At 38.6% G+C, this 19,092-nt stretch overlaps 1 protein-coding gene and 1 long non-coding RNA gene across 5 annotated transcripts in view; one reads left to right on the top strand and one right to left on the bottom strand.

Annotated features, from left to right (window-relative positions):
- LOC143660847 (uncharacterized) overlaps window positions 1-19,092 on the bottom strand; it is a 256,137-nt gene that overhangs the window by 48,084 nt on the left and 188,961 nt on the right. The gene's annotated exons all lie outside the window — the stretch shown is intronic.
- EFEMP1 (EGF-like fibulin extracellular matrix protein 1) overlaps window positions 15,097-19,092 on the top strand; it is a 59,075-nt gene continuing 55,079 nt past the window's right edge. Inside the window, exons 1-2 of the mRNA XM_077134271.1 lie at window positions 15,097-15,275; window positions 16,462-16,549. Coding sequence (XP_076990386.1) covers window positions 16,469-16,549 — 81 coding nt within the window. The 5' untranslated portion in view covers window positions 15,097-15,275; window positions 16,462-16,468. The remainder of the gene's footprint in view (window positions 15,276-16,461; window positions 16,550-19,092) is intronic.

The raw sequence follows: 19,092 nt of genomic DNA, 5'->3' as shown, positions 1-19,092 counted from the left end.
ATTACAAAAGGAACTAATAAACATTTGTTGACGCCAATAACTCTTTATAAGATGGTATGACAAAGGGAACAGTGTTCTTGACAACATTCTCATGATGTTCTATGAAATTTTTCTACTAAATCACAGCTTATAAGAAAAAATGAACTATACATTCAATAATTTATCCAAGACATTTTTGTTGAGAATGTGTCCCATGACAAGCATTGTCAGAGAAGTGGATGGGACAGAACTAGCCCCTACCTTTATGGAGATTGAGTCAGATATGATGAATGTTGACAGCAGCTTATAACTGCAAACAAACAAAAATATCTGAATCTGTTGACTCTTATCATTAATATATGCCTTGATAATTTTACTCTAATATTATAAACTATTCCCCAAGCTTGATAACTATCTTGCAAGTATGTATTCTAGGGCCTCAAAAGATACCAGCCAATGTTTCAGATCCATTCTCATTCTGGGAAATAAAAAGTCCTCAACCATCAAGAAATGCCAGCTTTTCTTTCTTCTTCAATTCTCCACCCTCAGCCCTCATTCCTTCTCTTATGTATTTCCTTCTGTAGTTCCTCTATTGGAAATACCCCCATGCTCTGGTATCCCCAGAAGAAAACCCAAGAGTCATCCTTCCTCCCATACAAAAAAATCTATTGTCCAGCTTGCAAATATTGTAATATTTATAAAATTGTATCTGGGTAATCAATCCCCTCCCAAAATTCTTTAACAGTGCCCATCAACCACAGATAAAGTCCAAACCACTCCTTATGCCCCAAAAGACCCTTCTCGCCCTTTACTGCCTCTTTAACTTCATCTCTTACCATATCCTTTTGCACCTATATTTAAACAAACCCCAAGTGTTTATGGTTTCCTAAACATTATCATGATGACTTTGTGCCTTTGCACATACTGTCCTCTCTCTAAAACATCCAATCCTCCAATGTCTGTACTGTAAAGCCCTGGCTCCTCTAAAACCTACCTCAAGCATCACTTACCCTTGGTAAACTTTGACTCTTCTAAATAGAAGTAAACATTGTCCTTCTTCCCATTCACTCTACAGTGGGCCACAAACTAGGTGGGTGTGCCAGTTTTTACCCAGAAAAGCCATGTTCTTTCAATCCTAATCCACACTTGTGGGGGCAGACTTATTGTTCGGGTGGGATCTTTTTGATTAAGTTGTTTCCATGGAGATAGGACACACTCAATTGAGGGTGGGATCTTTTGATTAGGTGATTTCCATGAAAATGTATCTCTGCCCACTCAAGGTGGTCTAAATCTGCTTATTGAAGTCCTTTAAGAGGGAACCATTTTGGCAAAAGCCCAGAGATAACACAGACAGAGACATTTGGAGATGCAGAAAGAAAATGCCCCCAGGGAAGCTGTTTGAAACCAGAAGCCAAAGGACCAGCAGATGTAAGCCATGTGCCTTCCCAGCTGACAGAAGTTTTCCAGATGCCATTGGCCTTTATTGAGTCAAGGTATCTGTCTCTGGATGCCTTACTTTGGACCTTTTTATGTCCTTAGAACTGTAAACTTGTAACTTAATTAATCCCCTTTATAAAAGCTGTTCCATTTCTGACATATTGCCTTCTGGCAGCATTACCAAACTAAAACAGTGGGCCATTACAGACACTCAAAAAGTCTTGAGAATGAATGGATGGATGAATATTCAATGAGTTAAGAATCAACAAATAAGAATTCTAGACCTAATTCTGCTATTAAAAGTATGTGGGTGTGTTTATTTTCAGGCAAATTTCCTCATTGATAAAATAGAGGAATAGAATTAGAGCTTCCAGCTCTAAAGGGTAATCATAAAAAGAATATTAATGGCATAGGAGGTCAAAGAAGTAAAGATCTAGTGGTTGTTTGACATTTCAGGACCTTTGACAAACAAGCATCTGAAACATGATCCTCATGTTAAAATATAAAGACAGGAATCCAGTTCCTTTTACATCATTCTGAAATCTTTTATTTCATATAAACCAATTCCTAACTTGTTCAACTCCAGTTTCAAGGCTATTTTAGAGAAAGGAATAGAAATAAGAGGGATAAGGGTACCCTTATTTTCTATGACCCACTTGTTGCCTATGCCATGTAAATGCAACAATGTTAGCTTAAGAAATCTGGTTTTTCTCAACAGCTAATAGAAAACCAAATGAAGGAGCTAAAAGATGCTAGGAAGGAAAGACACATCAGACGCTACAGAGAAGAGGAGAAAGGTAACAGTGATTAGGTACGGCAAGTAAGAGCCAGCATGTAGCAAGAATAGCAAAACTTTTCAAAGAAAATCCAAAAGGAAGTACAGAATCAGCAGTTATCAAAGGTTCTTTCACTCTGTGGTTGAAGTTATAAATCATTTCTATCTTCATTACCAAAAAATAGATTGCCCTTGAAGACAATTTGATATAAAGACACATACACCATGTTCTCCCTCAAAATTCCAATTTATGAGTTTGTTTGGTGAATTGTTTGGTGAACCTGCTGAAAGATAATTTTCTTTGAGGGACTGAGAAGCCTTCTCAGGAGAACTCATGCTTAATCAAATAACAAAGACACAATTGTTGGGCCTGCTGTGGCCTGGAGTTACTTCCATAACAAAAAAATTAGCAGACCAGTCATGCCCCTCTAGGAAAGATGAAACCTCTGCTCTCTTGAATCACTAATATAATGTCCACGGACCGCCGATTCTCCATTCCTCTGTAATAAACATATATGGTGCACAGAATACAGTCCCTCTGTTGACTGCTGGGGATATCAAGATGAACATACCTGGTCCATCAAGTAGCTTTCAGTCCCACTGGGGAGATAGACACACAGACGCACACACAGAAACCCTAGGCTGTAGGTAAATGTAATGATACCGCAAATAGACATGGTATAACTCTAGTGTAGATATGTAACTAAACCAATCTGGAAGGGTCAAAAAATGGGAAGGGTAATTTTCCCATGAAAGTTGGTTTTCAGTCAACTAAAGTGGAATATGATTAGTGCCCAGGAAATTATAATAGTACAGTTCAGCAATGACCACAACCTAGAGCTGGAAATTGTTTATAGAGAAAAATCAAAGATAAGCTTTACAAGGCATTGCACAACATGGTGAAATGTTTCAGATATTATATTGAGCAAAATATAACAATGTACAGAATCCTGTACCTACATTTGCCCAAAATAATAACATTGCCTCTATTTGCACATATAATAAAGATGAAGAAAGAGAAAGAGAGCACATAGACAAGTCTGGAAAGAAAATGTTAACAGCAGTTATTTCTAGGAGTGATTAGGTCATTTTTGTTATGGATGATTTTAATTTGTATCTTTATATTATTCTATATTTTATTAAATGTCTACACTGAGCATGTATTACTTATATAATCAGGAAAAACAAATGTCATTAAAAAGAGACATTAGGAAGAAAGAAGCTAAGGGATGTGTAGAAACATAAGAAATTCATTTTCAAATGTTAGCAAACCACTGAAAATAAGCCTATAATCAAGACTATAGTTTTTTAAACTATTGTTATTTTCCTTTAATATACTTCTGCAGAAGAAAATAAGGACTTTTCTTTCTTATCTAAAAGTAGCTTATCTTGTCAAAAAATATAGCACATTCACACATTATTTTTAATCACTATCATTGGTTATTAATTAAATATAGCCCAGATTCCCTGAAAGTGCTTGAAAGAAGATTAAGTGGCAGAAACTCAGCATGTATATACAGCACAATACCATTTTTTTAGCATTGATTAGATAGTTTCTTGGAGGGAAGAAAAAATAATCCCTTCACATAGCATGAACTTATATTCAAACTGAGTCATCACAACACAGAGAGAAGGAGAAAAATAACATTTATTCATAGAATTTGCCAGATATTTCAGCTGCTACCTGGAGGTTCAAATGTAAGAGTAGGTTTTATTCATTTATCTGATTGTGATCAATTGGCCCATGAGGCATTTTACAATCATCCATGGTGCTTACCAGTCTCTCCAATCTAAACATTCAATAAAAAGATGAGGATAAAGTTTGCTAGCTGCCAGAATGTAATATGCCAGAAATGGAATGGCTTTTAAAAGTGGAATTTAATAAGTTGCTAGTTTATAGTTCTAAGGCTGAGAAAATAAAAAACATAAAACATAAAAAATATAAAACAAGTCTATAGAAATGTTCAATCTAAGGCATCCAGGGAAAGATACCTTGGTTCAAGAAAGCCGATGATCAGGGTTTCTCTCTCAAGTGAGAAGGCACATGGCGAGCACAGCATCATCTGCTAGCTTTCTCTCCTGGCTTTCTGTTTCATGGAGCTCCCCGGGGAGGCATTTTCCTTCTTCATTTCTGAAGGTCGCCGACTGGCTCTCTGCTTCTTGTGGCTATGTCGTCCTGCTCTCTCAGCATCTCTTGCTTTCTCCAAAATGTTTCCTCTTTTATAGGATTCCAGTAAACTAATCAAGACCCACCCAAATGGGTGGAGATATGTCTCCACCTAATCCAGTTTAACAACCACTCTTGATTGAGTCACATCTCCAGGGAAATGATCTAATTACAGATTCAAACATACAGTGCTGAATAGGGATTAGAAGAAATGCCTGGATTTATAAAATGGGATTAGGATTAAAACATGGCCTTTCTAGGTAACAGGCATCCTTTCAGACCAGCACAATGATACTATAAATATAGTGTCTTTACTATTCACTCCACAAACATCTGTTGAATCTCTAGCAAGTGCCAGGCTATATGCTTATCCTCAGCAATACAAAGATAAAACTGTCCAATTCCAGCTCCCAGACAGGTGGAGCCTGGGGTAGTAGTATAGGCTGGGGGTAGCATCCTAGGAGCTCACAGCAAGGGCTTCAGGGCATAGTGTTGAGGAGAAATAATATAAAAGGTAGCCTCTTGAAATACAGATACCAAAATTCAAGCCAGGCTAACACAGACAATCAGTCTGACGGGGTTAAGAGCTGAGAGGAGGACTTGTAGTAGAAGGTAATGGAACAGAAATCAGAACAGACAAGAGGATTTAAAGCATAGTGGGGAATCTTCCAAGGGCAAAGAGCATTCTGCATAAAGCTTCATAAAGCATATTCTACAATATGGCCTATGAAAACAGTTTCCGCCACTAGAAGATCACAGCCTGGCTAAAAAAAAAGAGATAACATACATTTAATTCCATACATGTACATACTGATTCCATCCAGCAGCTCTAGGGGGGCTGAAAACATGCTTCAGTCAAGGGATCAACAGGTTGTATGTATAGATGATAAAAATGCAGATTAACTGCATCAAATAAAGAGGCTCTACCTGAGAGATACTGTAGGCAAGTGATAAGTTTCAAAGACAGAGTCAAGACACCTAGTTCTAGTCTTCGGCTCTGCCATTAACTAGTTGTATTAGCTTGGATAAGTCATCTAAACTCCAAGTTTCATGAGGGAATTGGAGCAGATAGCTGCTATGATCCCCTCTTTTTCATCTTTTTTCCTTTTCATGGTAAAATGAATTCAACTATTCTAAAATCAGTTTGGAAACTGTTTTTCTGAGCCTTCCATTCTTCCAACTGAACTGAGCAAATTCAACAGTGTTTATAGTTCTTGGCCCTTTTAAAAATTAACTGCAATTGAAGTATCTGCTTGAAAAGAGTTATTTAAAAAGAAAACCCAAAAATGCAAATCCAAGCAATAGCCTTCCAATAACTCCCTTGTGGATATGTAAACTTTTAACCTCTTACCTTGAGTAGAATTTCCACGTTTGCCCTATTTAATCAACAATAAAAGTCAGATATGCCATTCCTTATATTTTATCCATTAGCTGCATACTATAAATTCCAAGCAGAAAGGTTTTTTTTTCCCCAGCCACTGCACATTCTACAGTGAGAAAGAAGTTAGTCAATGCTAGTTTATCAAAATAATTTATGCCTTAGAATTCCTCCAGGTGCAGAGAGAAAATAATAAAATCCATTCCATTTATGGCTTTGGTTTCAGCAATCCCACCAGTATAGGATATGACATACTAAGGAAAAAATCATAAATTAGTCTTACTAATGCTACGCACAGTTTTTAAAATTCTAGATCACAACATATACAAAGTCTCTGATTTTGTTTGAGCCATTGTTCCCTAAAAAATTAAAATTTGTAAAAGTGATTTTAAAATGTTTTATTACCCATAATTGGTATTAAGATACCAATTTAAGTATTTACAAAAGGACAATATTCACAAAAGAGCATTTCTATTTTAATAAAAATCCACAAAGTGATGGGCAAAAAATCAAGTAAAGTAAAATAAAATTGGAAGGTAAAATATAGGAAATTCTAGAAGTGAAAATATTATGGATAATCCAGTTCTTTAAATCGCATATTGAAATAAAATGACTAATTTTCAGAGAATATTTCTTTTCATGCTCCGTTATGCAATCATCTTGAAACTCCATCAGCCAAATAAAGTTTCTGGAAAAGCTAACCTTGAAATGGGTGAACAAGGAACTTGTAGCCGAAAACAAAAGAAAACTTTACATCTGTGTCTTCATCTAAGGTTGCTCTGTAAGATCTGATAATTTGTTAGAAAGCAATCTTTTTTTGCAAGGCAGTGGATTTACATCATACATTTTATCTCTCCAAGGAAATTCTAATTACTGGTTCCAATCATTTCTGATTGATTTGCTTTTTATTCATCCAAGGTATTCTCTGTTCTATGATGAAATCAAGCCTCTAATAAAATTCCAGAAATTTCAGAACAATTTACAAGCTCCAGATGACTGCAGGTTTTCTCATATCCATTTGGCATTCGGAAAGAGTTTCACCAAATATATACTGAAGAAGAATACATGTGGTGCCCACTAAAACATAGAACTCACCAATCATATACTTGAGGCAAATTAATGTCACATAAATGCATATTTGCCATATTCTCTAAGGCCAAAGCTGAGTGAATCCAGCCGCCAAGTAATTCAGTGAGCCTTCTCAAGCACAGGCCACCAGCCAAATGGGTTATTTATTTGCAATCAATTTAATAAATACATAGTATCTCCAGCGTAAAACTTTTATAATTACACTTATATATCTGTGTATACATGTTCTCTCTATATATGTAAATATATATATTTGCTATATCTCTCTCTATATAAATATATATTATATGTATATTATTTTAATTCATCTTTTCTCTTGGCCTGATGCTGATTCCAATTCAGTGAAAAAGCAACATAGAACTAAAGAATTTTAGTGCTAAAAAGAATATTAAAAACCATCTCTTTCAAGGGAATACAACTTGTTTCAGCAATTTAAGTATATCAGAAATCTATCTGTATGTTTATCATAAGAATATTTTCATAAATAGTAATTGTAAACTTATTTATTCAAAAATATTGAATATCTAAACAACAATATGAAAGCAACCTAATGAATAATTTAATCAACATTATTTTTGCACTAGTATGTTACAGGTCTATCAGTAGTGAGTGGTCAGTTTTTATATTCTTACTAAGAATACTTGTATTTAACAAATGAACTCTTTCTATGATAGGCTGAGGCTTATTCAATCAATTCAGGCTCCAGTTTCAGCTTCTCTTTCAACAGATTCATAAGAGAATATACTTTTCCAAGCCAAGTAGACCTAAATGTTTCCTGGCATTTGGCCACATGGCCACAAATTATAGGCTAATCTTAAGTTTCATTTATTGATCTCTAGAATGCCAGGGATACCCACTGTGGGTCACTATTGGGTAGAGTTAGCCTACACCGCAAATAGCCATTCCTAGAACTGAGCTACACTGTTAGGACAAGCTTAATTCAGACACACACTCCAAAAGTTATGGAGACCTAAAGCACAATTCATGGTCATTGACATCTAGGAATCTCTTCTGAAATTGTGAATTTTTTTCACCAAATAGATCTTCAGAAGTCTCAGATTCCCCTAAGATCAGAGCAGTTTAGGAAAGGAAATTTAGTGCAATCTCCAATTGCAATCCGCTCTATCTCTGCATCCAATTTGTATATCCATAATTCTCTATATTGAATAAATCATCCATGCCTCTCTTCTTTCCCTGCAATCCTAAACTCATTTGGGGGTGAAGAAGCAGTAACTTAAAGGAACATTTAGAGCAGGGGTCTGGCATCAGATTGCCTGCTTTTGAACTCCCATTCTGCTACTCTCTAACTATTTGACCTGGGGCAATCTGCCTCAATTTTCTTTTTAGTAAAATGGGGATAACAATAGTGCTAATGAGTTAACATATTAAAAGTGCTTACTACAGTTCCTAGCACAGTGTAAGTGTTATATGTGCTATTTATTACAATTTATTCTCAATAAGGAAATATAATTTTATAAGCCACTTGAAATTCAAAATGTTAAGTATCTCAGAACCATTCATTCTAAAAATACCTTCATCTCAAGATGCTGCTCAGTATGGGCCACACATTTCCGTGACCAACCATCAAACTGCAGCAGACTAAGTAAGTGTTCAGACCTTACTTCTTGTAAACATTCCAGAAACTAGAGATGGTTACGATCTAATATGTGAAGAAAATACACCACCTTGAAAACTTCATTTTTGCTTCATATGCTGAATCTGATTTACTAAACTCACAGCACAGGCTGATGCATCATGGGCTACCATGGTCAAGAACGACAACAATAGCTATGTGCCAGGAACACTACTAAGAGGCTTGGGTGTATTCTTTTATTTAATCCTCATAAAAACTCTATGAAATAGGAACAATTATTATCCCCATTTACATATGAGAAAACCAAGGGACACAGAAATTAGGTAATGCAGCAAGAACTGATACTTGTCCCATTTTCTTTCTACTTCACCTTTAAGGTGACCAGTGGTCCCAGTTTGCCTGGGACAGAGGTGGTTTCAGGACACAGAAATTTCAGTGCAAAAATGGGAAGTTGGGAAGTCCAAGGCAAACCGGCATGAGTCGCTCTGCCTTCTATAATCACTCATACACCTGTTAGTTTTTTTCTTTCTTTTTTTTTTTGCATGGGCTGGGGCCAGGAATCAAACCTGGGTCTCTGGTCTGGCAGGCGAGAATTCTGCCACTGAGCCACCATCTCACCACCCCTCCTGTTACATCTTTATTGCCTTCTTACTCAATTCATTTATTTCACATATTTTATTTTCCAATCCAACACATACCAGTAAATATTCTTAATCAGGTTTTAACTACAGGGACTTGTAGACTCCATGACAATTAATTAAGATCAATGTGGGTCCTTCAGACTTCATTCTTTTCAGGGAATTTTTGAAAAGGGAAATATTAAAGAAATATAATATAAATTTTTCTTTGTGAGACATATAATATCTAGCAAACTAGGGAGCAGATGATTCCTTTAAAAAGCTGTTTGCGTTTAAAAAAAATAAAGCTGTTTATTGCTTATTTTTCAAAGCATGTGAAGAAAAGGCAGTGCTGCCTTCCTGAGGCAGTGGTTTAAGTGGAGAATTCACATCTTAAATCTGTGAAAATCACACACACAACTCATGCACACATCTGGGTACACATACACACAGATGCACGTGTGCATGCACATGCACACAGAGTGGATTCAGAAGCTGATCCAAGCAGAAGTAGTTACAACACTCAGCTAGTCCAAAGACAGAAAGAAAGGCAGGGAATATCTTACAACAGCCTCCCAAGAAACAGTCAAGGACTCCCAATCAATGCCTCCTACCTCAGAGTGCAGGGTCCATGCACAGAGCACACCACAAGGGCCTATATAATATATTAGGAAATATATTATATCATAAAACGAGTGCAGAAGTAAGACAGGGTCCAGGTTTAGCTGATTCAGAAGTTCAACAGTCAGAGCCACAGTGAGGCTTTCATGGGCCTTAGGTACCTTTGCTTTCATGGGTCCCTTCCTCCATTAAAAAAAAAAATTATATATATATATATTATTTTTTTATTATGTTTTACAAGTGCAATGATATGGTATGAAGACAAATCTAATTCAGGCTGGATGATTTTTTTTTCTGATTTTTAAAGAAATTAAAACATTGTGGGGGGCCCTAAAAAGATCATGGGGCCTTGGATAAATTTGCCCTACGAACAATACTCCCAAGGATCCAGGTTTGTCCATCTGTTGGCCATTCACAGCATGTACCACCTTTGTGCTCAGGCTGGCTTCCCTCTCTGTGGTAATACGGCTGTCAGGGCCAATGAGGAAAGGAGCTCCCTCCAGTGTAAAATCCTGGAAAGCCCTTTTCCTAACTAGGGAAAATAAATCCTTTGTTTCAATTCTGATTAGTCCAAAATGGGACAATGACCTGCCCCTGAAGCAAAAACAGGAGAACAGCATTACTGATTGTTTTATCTTTAGGCTAGATAGGAGATAGTAATGGGCAGGGTACTGTTGGGTATTGAATCATCTCTCCCACGAAAGGCATTTTCAGGCCCCAACCCATGGTTCCATGGGTGTGCCCCATTTGTAAATAGGACCTCAGAAGATGTTATTAGTTACAATGTGCCCAGACTGAATGAAGGGGGGCTTAATCCAATAGCACTGAAGTCCTTATACGCAAAGGATATTGGGCACAGAGAGAAGCTATAGAAATCAGCCAGAAGCTGGAAGTCAATGGAAGCAAGAAGAGAAAAGAGAAGATGCTATCATGTGCATTGTCACATGACAGAAAAGCCAAGGACTTCAGATCCTGGCAGCATTTAGGAATGCCATAGTCTTTAAGAAGAAAACATCTACTTGCTGATGCCTTGATTTTGGACTTCTAGCCTCAAAACCGTGAGCCAATAAATTCCCATTGTTTAAGACAATCCATTATATGGTATTTATTTTAGCTACTGAGAAACTAATACGGAACTTAAATAATATTGGGACTATGTTGATGGAGGAAGATTCTACTACACCCACCCACATGATACCTTCTTATATCTAAGAACAATATAAGAATTATATATCTAAGAACAATTTGAAGACTCATATCAAAATTCACTGGCATGAATTGAGTATCTGCCATGGATTTGTCATTCCCTTCTCACAACGCCATTAAGAAGGAGAGACTAGTATCTTCCCCAGTTTACAGGAGCAGGAACTGAAGCTTAGAGAACTAAAAGATTTGCCCAAAATAAGATTTCTTAGCTTGGATACAAACCACCAACGAAAAAATTAATAAATTGGATTTTATGGAAATTAAAAATGTTTACACTAAGAAAATGAAAAGACAGAAATTGGGAGAAAATATCATATATCTATATATGTTACAAAGAACTTGTAGGAAGAATATATTTTTTAAAAACTCTTATAACTAATGATAAGTCAAAAATCAATAAAGATATGGATGGGCAATGGTGGCTCAGTGGCAGAGTTCTAGCCTGCCATGCTGGAGACCCTGGTTTGATTTCCGGTGCCTGCCAATGAAAAAAAAATCAATAAAGATATGGGCAAAAGATTTGAACAGGCACTTAACAAATATGATTTAAGGATGGACAATAAGCACATGAAAAAAGCTCAATATCACTAGACATCAAAGAATGCAAATTAAAGCCACAGTGAGATACCACTTACACACCATCAGAATGGCTAATATTAAAAATTACTGACAATGATAGGTCTTGGTAAGAATGTGGAGCAACTAGAATCTCATATATTGCTGGTGGGAATGTAAAATAATATGGTCATTTTGGAAAACAGCTTGGCACCTTTTTTAAAGTTAAACATATCTGGACCATATGTCCCAGCAATCCCATTCATAAGTATTTGCCTAAAAGCAAGGAAAACATATGTCCACACAAAGACTTGTACATGAATATTCATAACTGCTTTATTCATAAATAATCCAAATATCCACAAACAGGTGACTGTATAAACAAATGAGAGCATTTCCATACAATGGAATAATACTCAGCAATAAAAAAGAATGAGTTCCTGAAATACCTAAAAACAAGGATGACTCTCAGAAACAAGCTGAGTGAAGGGAACCAGGCACAAAAGAGTATATACTCTCTGAGTACATTTGTATGAACTTCTTGATTGGGCAAAACAATTCTTAGCCTAAAAAGATGCATACATCTGTCAAAATATATCAAATTGTACATTTTATATGGGTGCAGTTTTTGGCATGTTAATTATACTTCAGTAAAGCTGTTTAAAACAAACAAGATTTGCCCAAGGTACATCAGTAATAAGTGAAGAAGTTAGGTTTCAAACCAGGCAATCTGACTCCTCAGCATTGCATGTAACCACTCCTCTGTGCGGTCTCCAGAATTCCTCAGTTACATCCAATCATGAATCCTACTGAAGTACCCAATCTCCTTTACTTGTCATTGCTGATGGGTTTGCATTTAATTTAGAGATGAAAGTATCTTAGTTATTATTGACTTCAACACTTGAAACTGAGGCTTAAAAGGGCTCAGACTTAGCTCAGGTCACTTAGTTGATTAGTGTCAAAATAGGAACTAACTCATGGCTGCAGCTTCTGAATGCATAACTCTCTCCTCTGTGCCAGGCAATCTTTCCTTTTTGGTGGTGCGACTCAAACTTCCCAGAAGGGATACTCCATGAACACGTACTGTGCTCTCATGGACAGACCTTGGGTCTTGAAGAGCCGCTATTACAGCTCAACTGTAAAATATGGATACTAACAGTTGGTACCACATGGGGTTGTTGTGTGGGTTAAATGAAATAATGCACAAAAGTACTTAGCTTGGGGCTTGCCTCATGGTGTGTTTGTGCATCGTTCCCAGTTGGCTCCTACTAATAAAGGAAATAAAATGTGTTGAAATATCTTCTGTTTCTGAAAGAAACCAAATTGTGTCATTTGGTCTGTGTTATTGTCCTCACTTTACAGATGAGAACAGCTGAGAAAGGAGGCAGCTAACCTTAAGTCACACAGGTGGTAAATGGCAGAGCTGGGGTATGGCATGAGCTCTTTAGTGGAAACACTACCCCATACTGCCTACTACATTGCTTTATTCATTTATTCAACAATATTTATTGACTGCCCCCTATATACTAGACACTTTGCTAAATGCTAGGAAAACAGCAGTGAAGAAAAACAAAAAATTTTCTACCCCCATGAAGGCAATAATTAAATAAGTTACACAGAATGTTAAAGAGTGATGCATGCTTTGGAGAAATATAAAGCTAGAAAGGTGGTTAGAGGGTGCCAAAGGGTGGGTGTCACTGTTTAGAATGGGATGGCTAAGGAAAGCCTCCCTGAAAAGATGAGGGCTCAAAGACATGAAGGAAGAAGCTATGCAATATCTGGGGTAACAGGGTCCAAGATGACAGAAGGGCAAATGTAGAAGCCCATATGTCAGAGGAAGCAAGAACAGTACAGCTGCAGATGGGAGAACATGAGAGAGAGAGTAGAAGATGAGCTCAGAGGGATACTGGAAAGGGCCTACAAGGCCCTTGTGAGGTCTTCGGCTTCTACTCTGAGGGAGCTGGGGAACCACTAGAGGGCTTTGGATGAAGGAGCAACATGGTCTGACAGGTTTTAAAAAAAAGCACTGGGGATTCGCAGCTGAAGACTTAAGGAGAGCAAGGGTATAAGCAGGGAAACCAATTAAGAGGTTGCTGCAATTACCCAGGTAGAAGATGGTTGTGCCTTAGACCAGGGTGGTTGCAAAGGAGATGATGAGGAATTTTCTGAAGGATTTTATGGAGGGTATATGAGTAAAAGAGAGACTAAGGATTAGTCCATGATTTTGGACTTGAAACACTGGAAAGATGAACTGCCATTTATTCAGATGGTGAAACTGTTGTTTGGGGTAGGCTGGGAGAAAGGGCCAAAAGCATCAGGCATGTTGAGTTTGAAATGTTCATTAGACATACAGATGGAAACATCAAGTCTGCAGACTCCATGCTGGAGATAGAAACTTGCAAGTTTTCACCCCCCACTTTTTCTTAGAAATGGGATGAAGATACATAAGAAGAGTTTAAAAGAAAGAAAGAAAACATCTGGCCATAGCAAAAAGACTCATTTTTTTAAAAGTTTGGGGTCATTCATGACAAAAAAACACAACACTAGAATTTTGGTAGTAAAAGTCTTCAATACAATTAGCAAAACCCATATACTCAAGTAAGATTCAACCTCTCTTTCCTGCAGTTTCCACCACTTAAGGTCAAGCCAGTGGGGAAGGGAGAGCTGTTCCTCTCTTTCCCACCCTCTACCTACCTCTCCTTCACACACTATGTCTTGCTGCCCATGGACAGAGACAAAGTCCTTAACCTCTTCAATTTGCAGGTTGCTCATTCATAAAATTGTATTTGGTATTTGTTTCTTGGAAGACACAGCTGCCTTGGAGGCAAACTGTTCATCTGACTTTAGAGCTGGAGCCTTCAGAGATAACCACAATCTGTGTGGTATGATTTGAAGGGGCTGGAAAAAAGCTTTTTTTCTCTCAAAATTCCTGAAATTCCTCCATTAATATGAAAGGTAAGGATGAAATGCACAACTTTGAATGACTAGAACAGGAACCTCAAAACCAGGGGAGAGGAGAGAGGCAATCTACCGGAAAAGGGGCTCTAAAAAGGGAGGCATGAGAGGAAAACAAAACAACGACCTCACAACTTTGTTAGTGTTCTACTTGGCCCATTCCCAACACCTAGTATACAGTAGGCTCACACATATTTGTCCAATGAATGGATGATCATTTTTCTCCATTTGAGGAAACAAGCATTCCTCCCTTCTCTCCCCCAAGAATCTGAAATAAAAGGCAAAAGGATCAGGTCTATGAAAGGAGTTAATTTATCCTCCTAGGATTGATTTACTGGTTTAATTAATTAATTAATTAAAATGTGAAGCAATTTCTCAGGACTCTGAGCCACATTCGGGGCGAAATGTGTTGTTCCCCTTTCCAAGGCAGGAGAATGCGCCCCGAAGGCTGGGACTTCCTTAAGGCTGATTTCAAATCACACGCCAAAGGTGCGGTCTTCAGCTCGTCTTTCCCGGAGTCCGAAAAAGCAAGTCCCGCGGGGGTCCCGGTGTGTTTGGGAACTGCAAGCGAACGGGCTTGGCAAGGGCGGGCAGGCTCAGGGCGGCGGAGAGGGCCCCTGAGGAAGGCGTGCGAACCGAGCTGCACTTTCCCGCCGGGCTTACTGCGCTTGGCTCTGGCCTTGCGCCTCCCTCAGCTCCCTTCTCCGCCCCCCTCTGCCCTCCCCTTCTCTCTCTCTCACTTTCTCTCTCTCCCTCCCTCCCTTCCTCCTCCTCCTCCTCCTCCTCCTCCTGCCGCAGCTACCGCAGCAGCTGCCAGACCTCACCAGTTCAGACCCACCGGGCTGCCCTCCCCATCGCACTCCCCTCGCTGCCCGGGCCTGGAGCGCAGCGCGGTAGCGCAGGTAGGAGCCCCCGGTGCAGGGGATGCACAAAGCGTGCCTTGTGCCCTCGGGTCCACACGCCGTGGGGTAAGGTGGGGTGAACTGGAGGGGCGCAGAAATGCGTGTACCCAAGAGTAAGGAACTGCCCTGGACTATGCATGATTTCTCTGGCAGTGAGGCAAAGGTGTGCGGTCTTGGAATGTCGTCTCTCAGCCTTTACAAGTACCGGGTGACATCTGTTAGGATAGGCATGTGTATGCGCTCCGACAATCCGCGGCACGGCTTTGCCCATAAATACGTGGGTTTGAAAGTTTCAGGGGACCTGTGTGCAAAGATTTAAGCCGCACCTGGATTTCACAGGAGCTGATTAGAAGCCGACGCGCTAAGTAGCTCCGCGGGACGGCCGCCTGTTAAAGAAGCGGGATTTCATCTCCTTCTGAGCGCCAGGCCGGCCACCCCGAAACTGGTACCGGGATCCCCGGGTTCTGGCGCTAGGCGGCACCTCTTCCGAAGGACAGGATGCCGAGAACCAAGGAACTGATAAGGCCCAAGGGAATCAGACAATCTGGGTTACTCCTCGGCATAACCTGGGGCTGCTAAAGCTGTGCGCAGAGACTAGCGTGGATATGCCACCATGAGAGTTTGTGCTAGAATACGCGCGCGAGAGCTCTGAAGGGCAGGTATTCCACTAGAAATGAGAGGAGATTGCTTCCCGAGTTTTGTTTTGTTGTTTTGCTTTAACAAAAGTTTGAGGCCAAGGTAATTACACTCGCAGGTATTTCTGCTGAGCTATGAAAGAAACTTAATTGACATGTGAACATACAGAGACTTCCACCTCCAGAAAAAAAAAATCACCTCCTTTGGAATTGATTACCTTCTATTCTTTTCCTTTCCACCCCCTCTTTCTGGAGCCTGCTGCGTAGGTGAGGTATAAAATGCATGCCTGTATATCTTTTGTATATGTTCAGCTCAGCCGGATGGAGTAAAGTGAAGTGCAATTCTCCAGCGTGTTAGTCTTTCGTGCCTGGTTTGGCCACGCGGAAGGTTGAGGAGGGGGAGGGGAGATGAGAAAGAAGATTGGAAGTCGAGTATGGTGGAGCCTCAGACTTTTCCACCCTCTCTTCTTCTCTCATTACTTCACAGCTAAAGTTTGTTATTTCCCCCGCAGCAGATACTAAGCATCAGTTTGTCCTGTGTTTTCTTTGAGATTCACCATGTTGAAGGTCCTTTTCCTGACTATGCTGACTCTGGCGCTGGTCAAGTCACAGGACACCGAAGAAACCATCACATACACGGTAAGGGGTGATGGAATTTGAGATAAGAACAGTTCAGCGGGATTTTGTGACAAAAGAGAGCCCTTACCCACCCCTGCCAGTGTATGCTGGCTATACTCTGGCATGTGATAAATTAAAAGACTCTTTGGCATGATTTATGTTTAAGATTCATTGGAAATTGTCGTCCTTTCAAAAGTTCATTTAGATCACCAATTGAGATAGGAACCAAACTGTAATGAGTTGTTCAAGATTTGTTCAAAGTGTAATGATTTGTTTAAAAGGGAACGCTTTTAAAACTAAAACCCAAGTGAAGTTACGTTTCCAATACATTCAATAAACTTCCAGATGTGAGGAATCCAAAAGCATGGATTCCTAGATACATGCAGATGAGCCTAAAACTTTTAGAATGAGACTCGAATCAAATAAGAATGTTCAACATCATAAAAGCACAGTACCTCATTTCTGCACGTGATTTGTGGTCTCATGTAAGTGGCTTTTCTTGAATTTATAAAGGCTATGTATTCACTTAGAGCACAACTGATCATTTATAAATGTCCTGTGACTAGATTTGGTGTCATCAGGATGCAATATTTGTTAAGTGGTTTTATAAGGTGGTGTGTGAAATTTGGTTTTGAATTTTCTAATTAGCATATATGACATTCCCAAGTAATATTTGATTAAACAATCAACAGCATGGGCATAACCAATGCTTAATAAAATATTGGAAGTATCATCTGACTCTCCCCCATCGCCATGAATGTGGTAAGATCAGAGGAGGACAGTACTTGTCTCGCTGCTAGGGGATTTGTTTGCACCTCCGTTTTGTGTTTTCCATTTTTTTATTAGTGTTGTGAGGCCAGTGACATTTGTCATGGATAGGAATATGAAAAATACATTTCTCTACTTTCTCTCAATTTAAAATTAAATAATCCTACTTAAAAGAATGTGAAAATGTTTTGAAAATAAAACTCTTACAAGTGAGTTAATGTCAGTTACTGATAGTAAGCATTATCTTACTTTTTGGTACCATGTTATCCCTAGAATGTTTTTATCCATCTGGCAAATGTTCCTTCTTGTTGTTCAGATCAACTCTAAATCAAATAGAATTTAATATAAATATTTTGTTAGCTTAATGTTAAATGTAGTTGCTTCCTCTGCTGAAGATAAATAAAGCAAGAGAAATGAATGCATGTGTTGTTTATCTTCAAATGAAAACACTGTTTTTCAGGGAAAACTTACTACCTTCTCAGGGAGCTAAAATCAAATTAGCTACCCACTTTAATAAAAATCTAATGAAAGATTTTATTGCTTTTACAGTTGCTTATCTTATACCCCTTTCCCTTTGCTCATGATCTTTAGCAGAGAAAGTTCCTTGTGGATTAAACACTATAATTTTAAGACCACCAACTAAGGTTCACTATTATTTTAACACATATTCCAGAAATGATACCCTTTTTGTGCTAAGATTAGATCTATTCTCTTTTGAATTGTGTATGCCTAATAATTCATGGTTAAAGGACAAGAGATAACTATTTATTGAGAACCCTACTGTGGAGACACTATCTCCTCTCATCCTCACAGCAAAGTATGAGGTAAGTGACATCATCTTGCTTCTGCTGACAGAAGATCGGAGAGGTTGTCTAACTGGCTTAAGGATACATGGCTAGCAAGTGCTATAGCTAAACAACTAAATTCAGTCCAGGCTTGTTTAATAGTAGAGCCACATTAAACATACTGAAACTAAATATCTAAAAGTAACTGCAAATCTTCTTTATTTTCCATACAAATCATTTAACTGAACTACCATTTGTCCTTGTTTGAAAGATCCTTTAGAATCTTAGGATTTAATCTTAGGATCATTAGAAGATAGCTAATATCCCCAAATTCCTCATTTGTGTTAAACATAGGTTCCATTTAAGTATCTGCCATGTGCATAAGCAACTCTCAGCCCTATCAAAATACTAAGAAAATTCAGCCCTTAACCTCATAGAATTTGCCCTGGAAAGACACTATTGAAAACTATAAACTACAAAGTTCCTGAGCAAGTACAGGCAAATAATATTATACAGATTATACAAGTTGTTAAAGAAATAGGAAAACAATGATGATTACAGTCAGTGATAGCATACTGGAGCAGATGGAACTCTGGTTGGTTCCTAAAGGAAGTGATGAGGGAATGGCATGACCAAAGGTTGGAAGTGAAAACAAACAAGATGAGCCTAGAAGGTGATAAGATTAGAGGGAATGGCATGACCAAAGGTTGGAGTTGAAAACAAACAAGACAAACCTAGAAGGTTGTAAGATTTTGGAGGAACATAGAAATGGTAATAATGGGAGATCAGAGGTCTGCAGATTGCTATGAGCTCTTAAAAGGAAGAGCGACATAACCAAGGAGTGAGGAAGGTCATCATGGAGGCTGTGTGCAGAATATAGAGACACAGAGCTGGGCTAAGGGGTCTTGCCAACTCATGAGACCAGGAGGGCCTATATCAAAGTGACAGATATGAAAATGGACCAGAGTCAGCAGAACTTGAGATAAAATAATTGGAAATGTCAACGCTAAT

Source organism: Tamandua tetradactyla, chromosome 17, assembly GCF_023851605.1.
Source record: "Tamandua tetradactyla isolate mTamTet1 chromosome 17, mTamTet1.pri, whole genome shotgun sequence".
Taxonomy (NCBI): domain Eukaryota; kingdom Metazoa; phylum Chordata; class Mammalia; order Pilosa; family Myrmecophagidae; genus Tamandua; species Tamandua tetradactyla.
The sequence above is the reverse complement of the archived record's forward strand: the minus strand, read 5'-3'. Positions and strand labels throughout refer to the sequence as shown.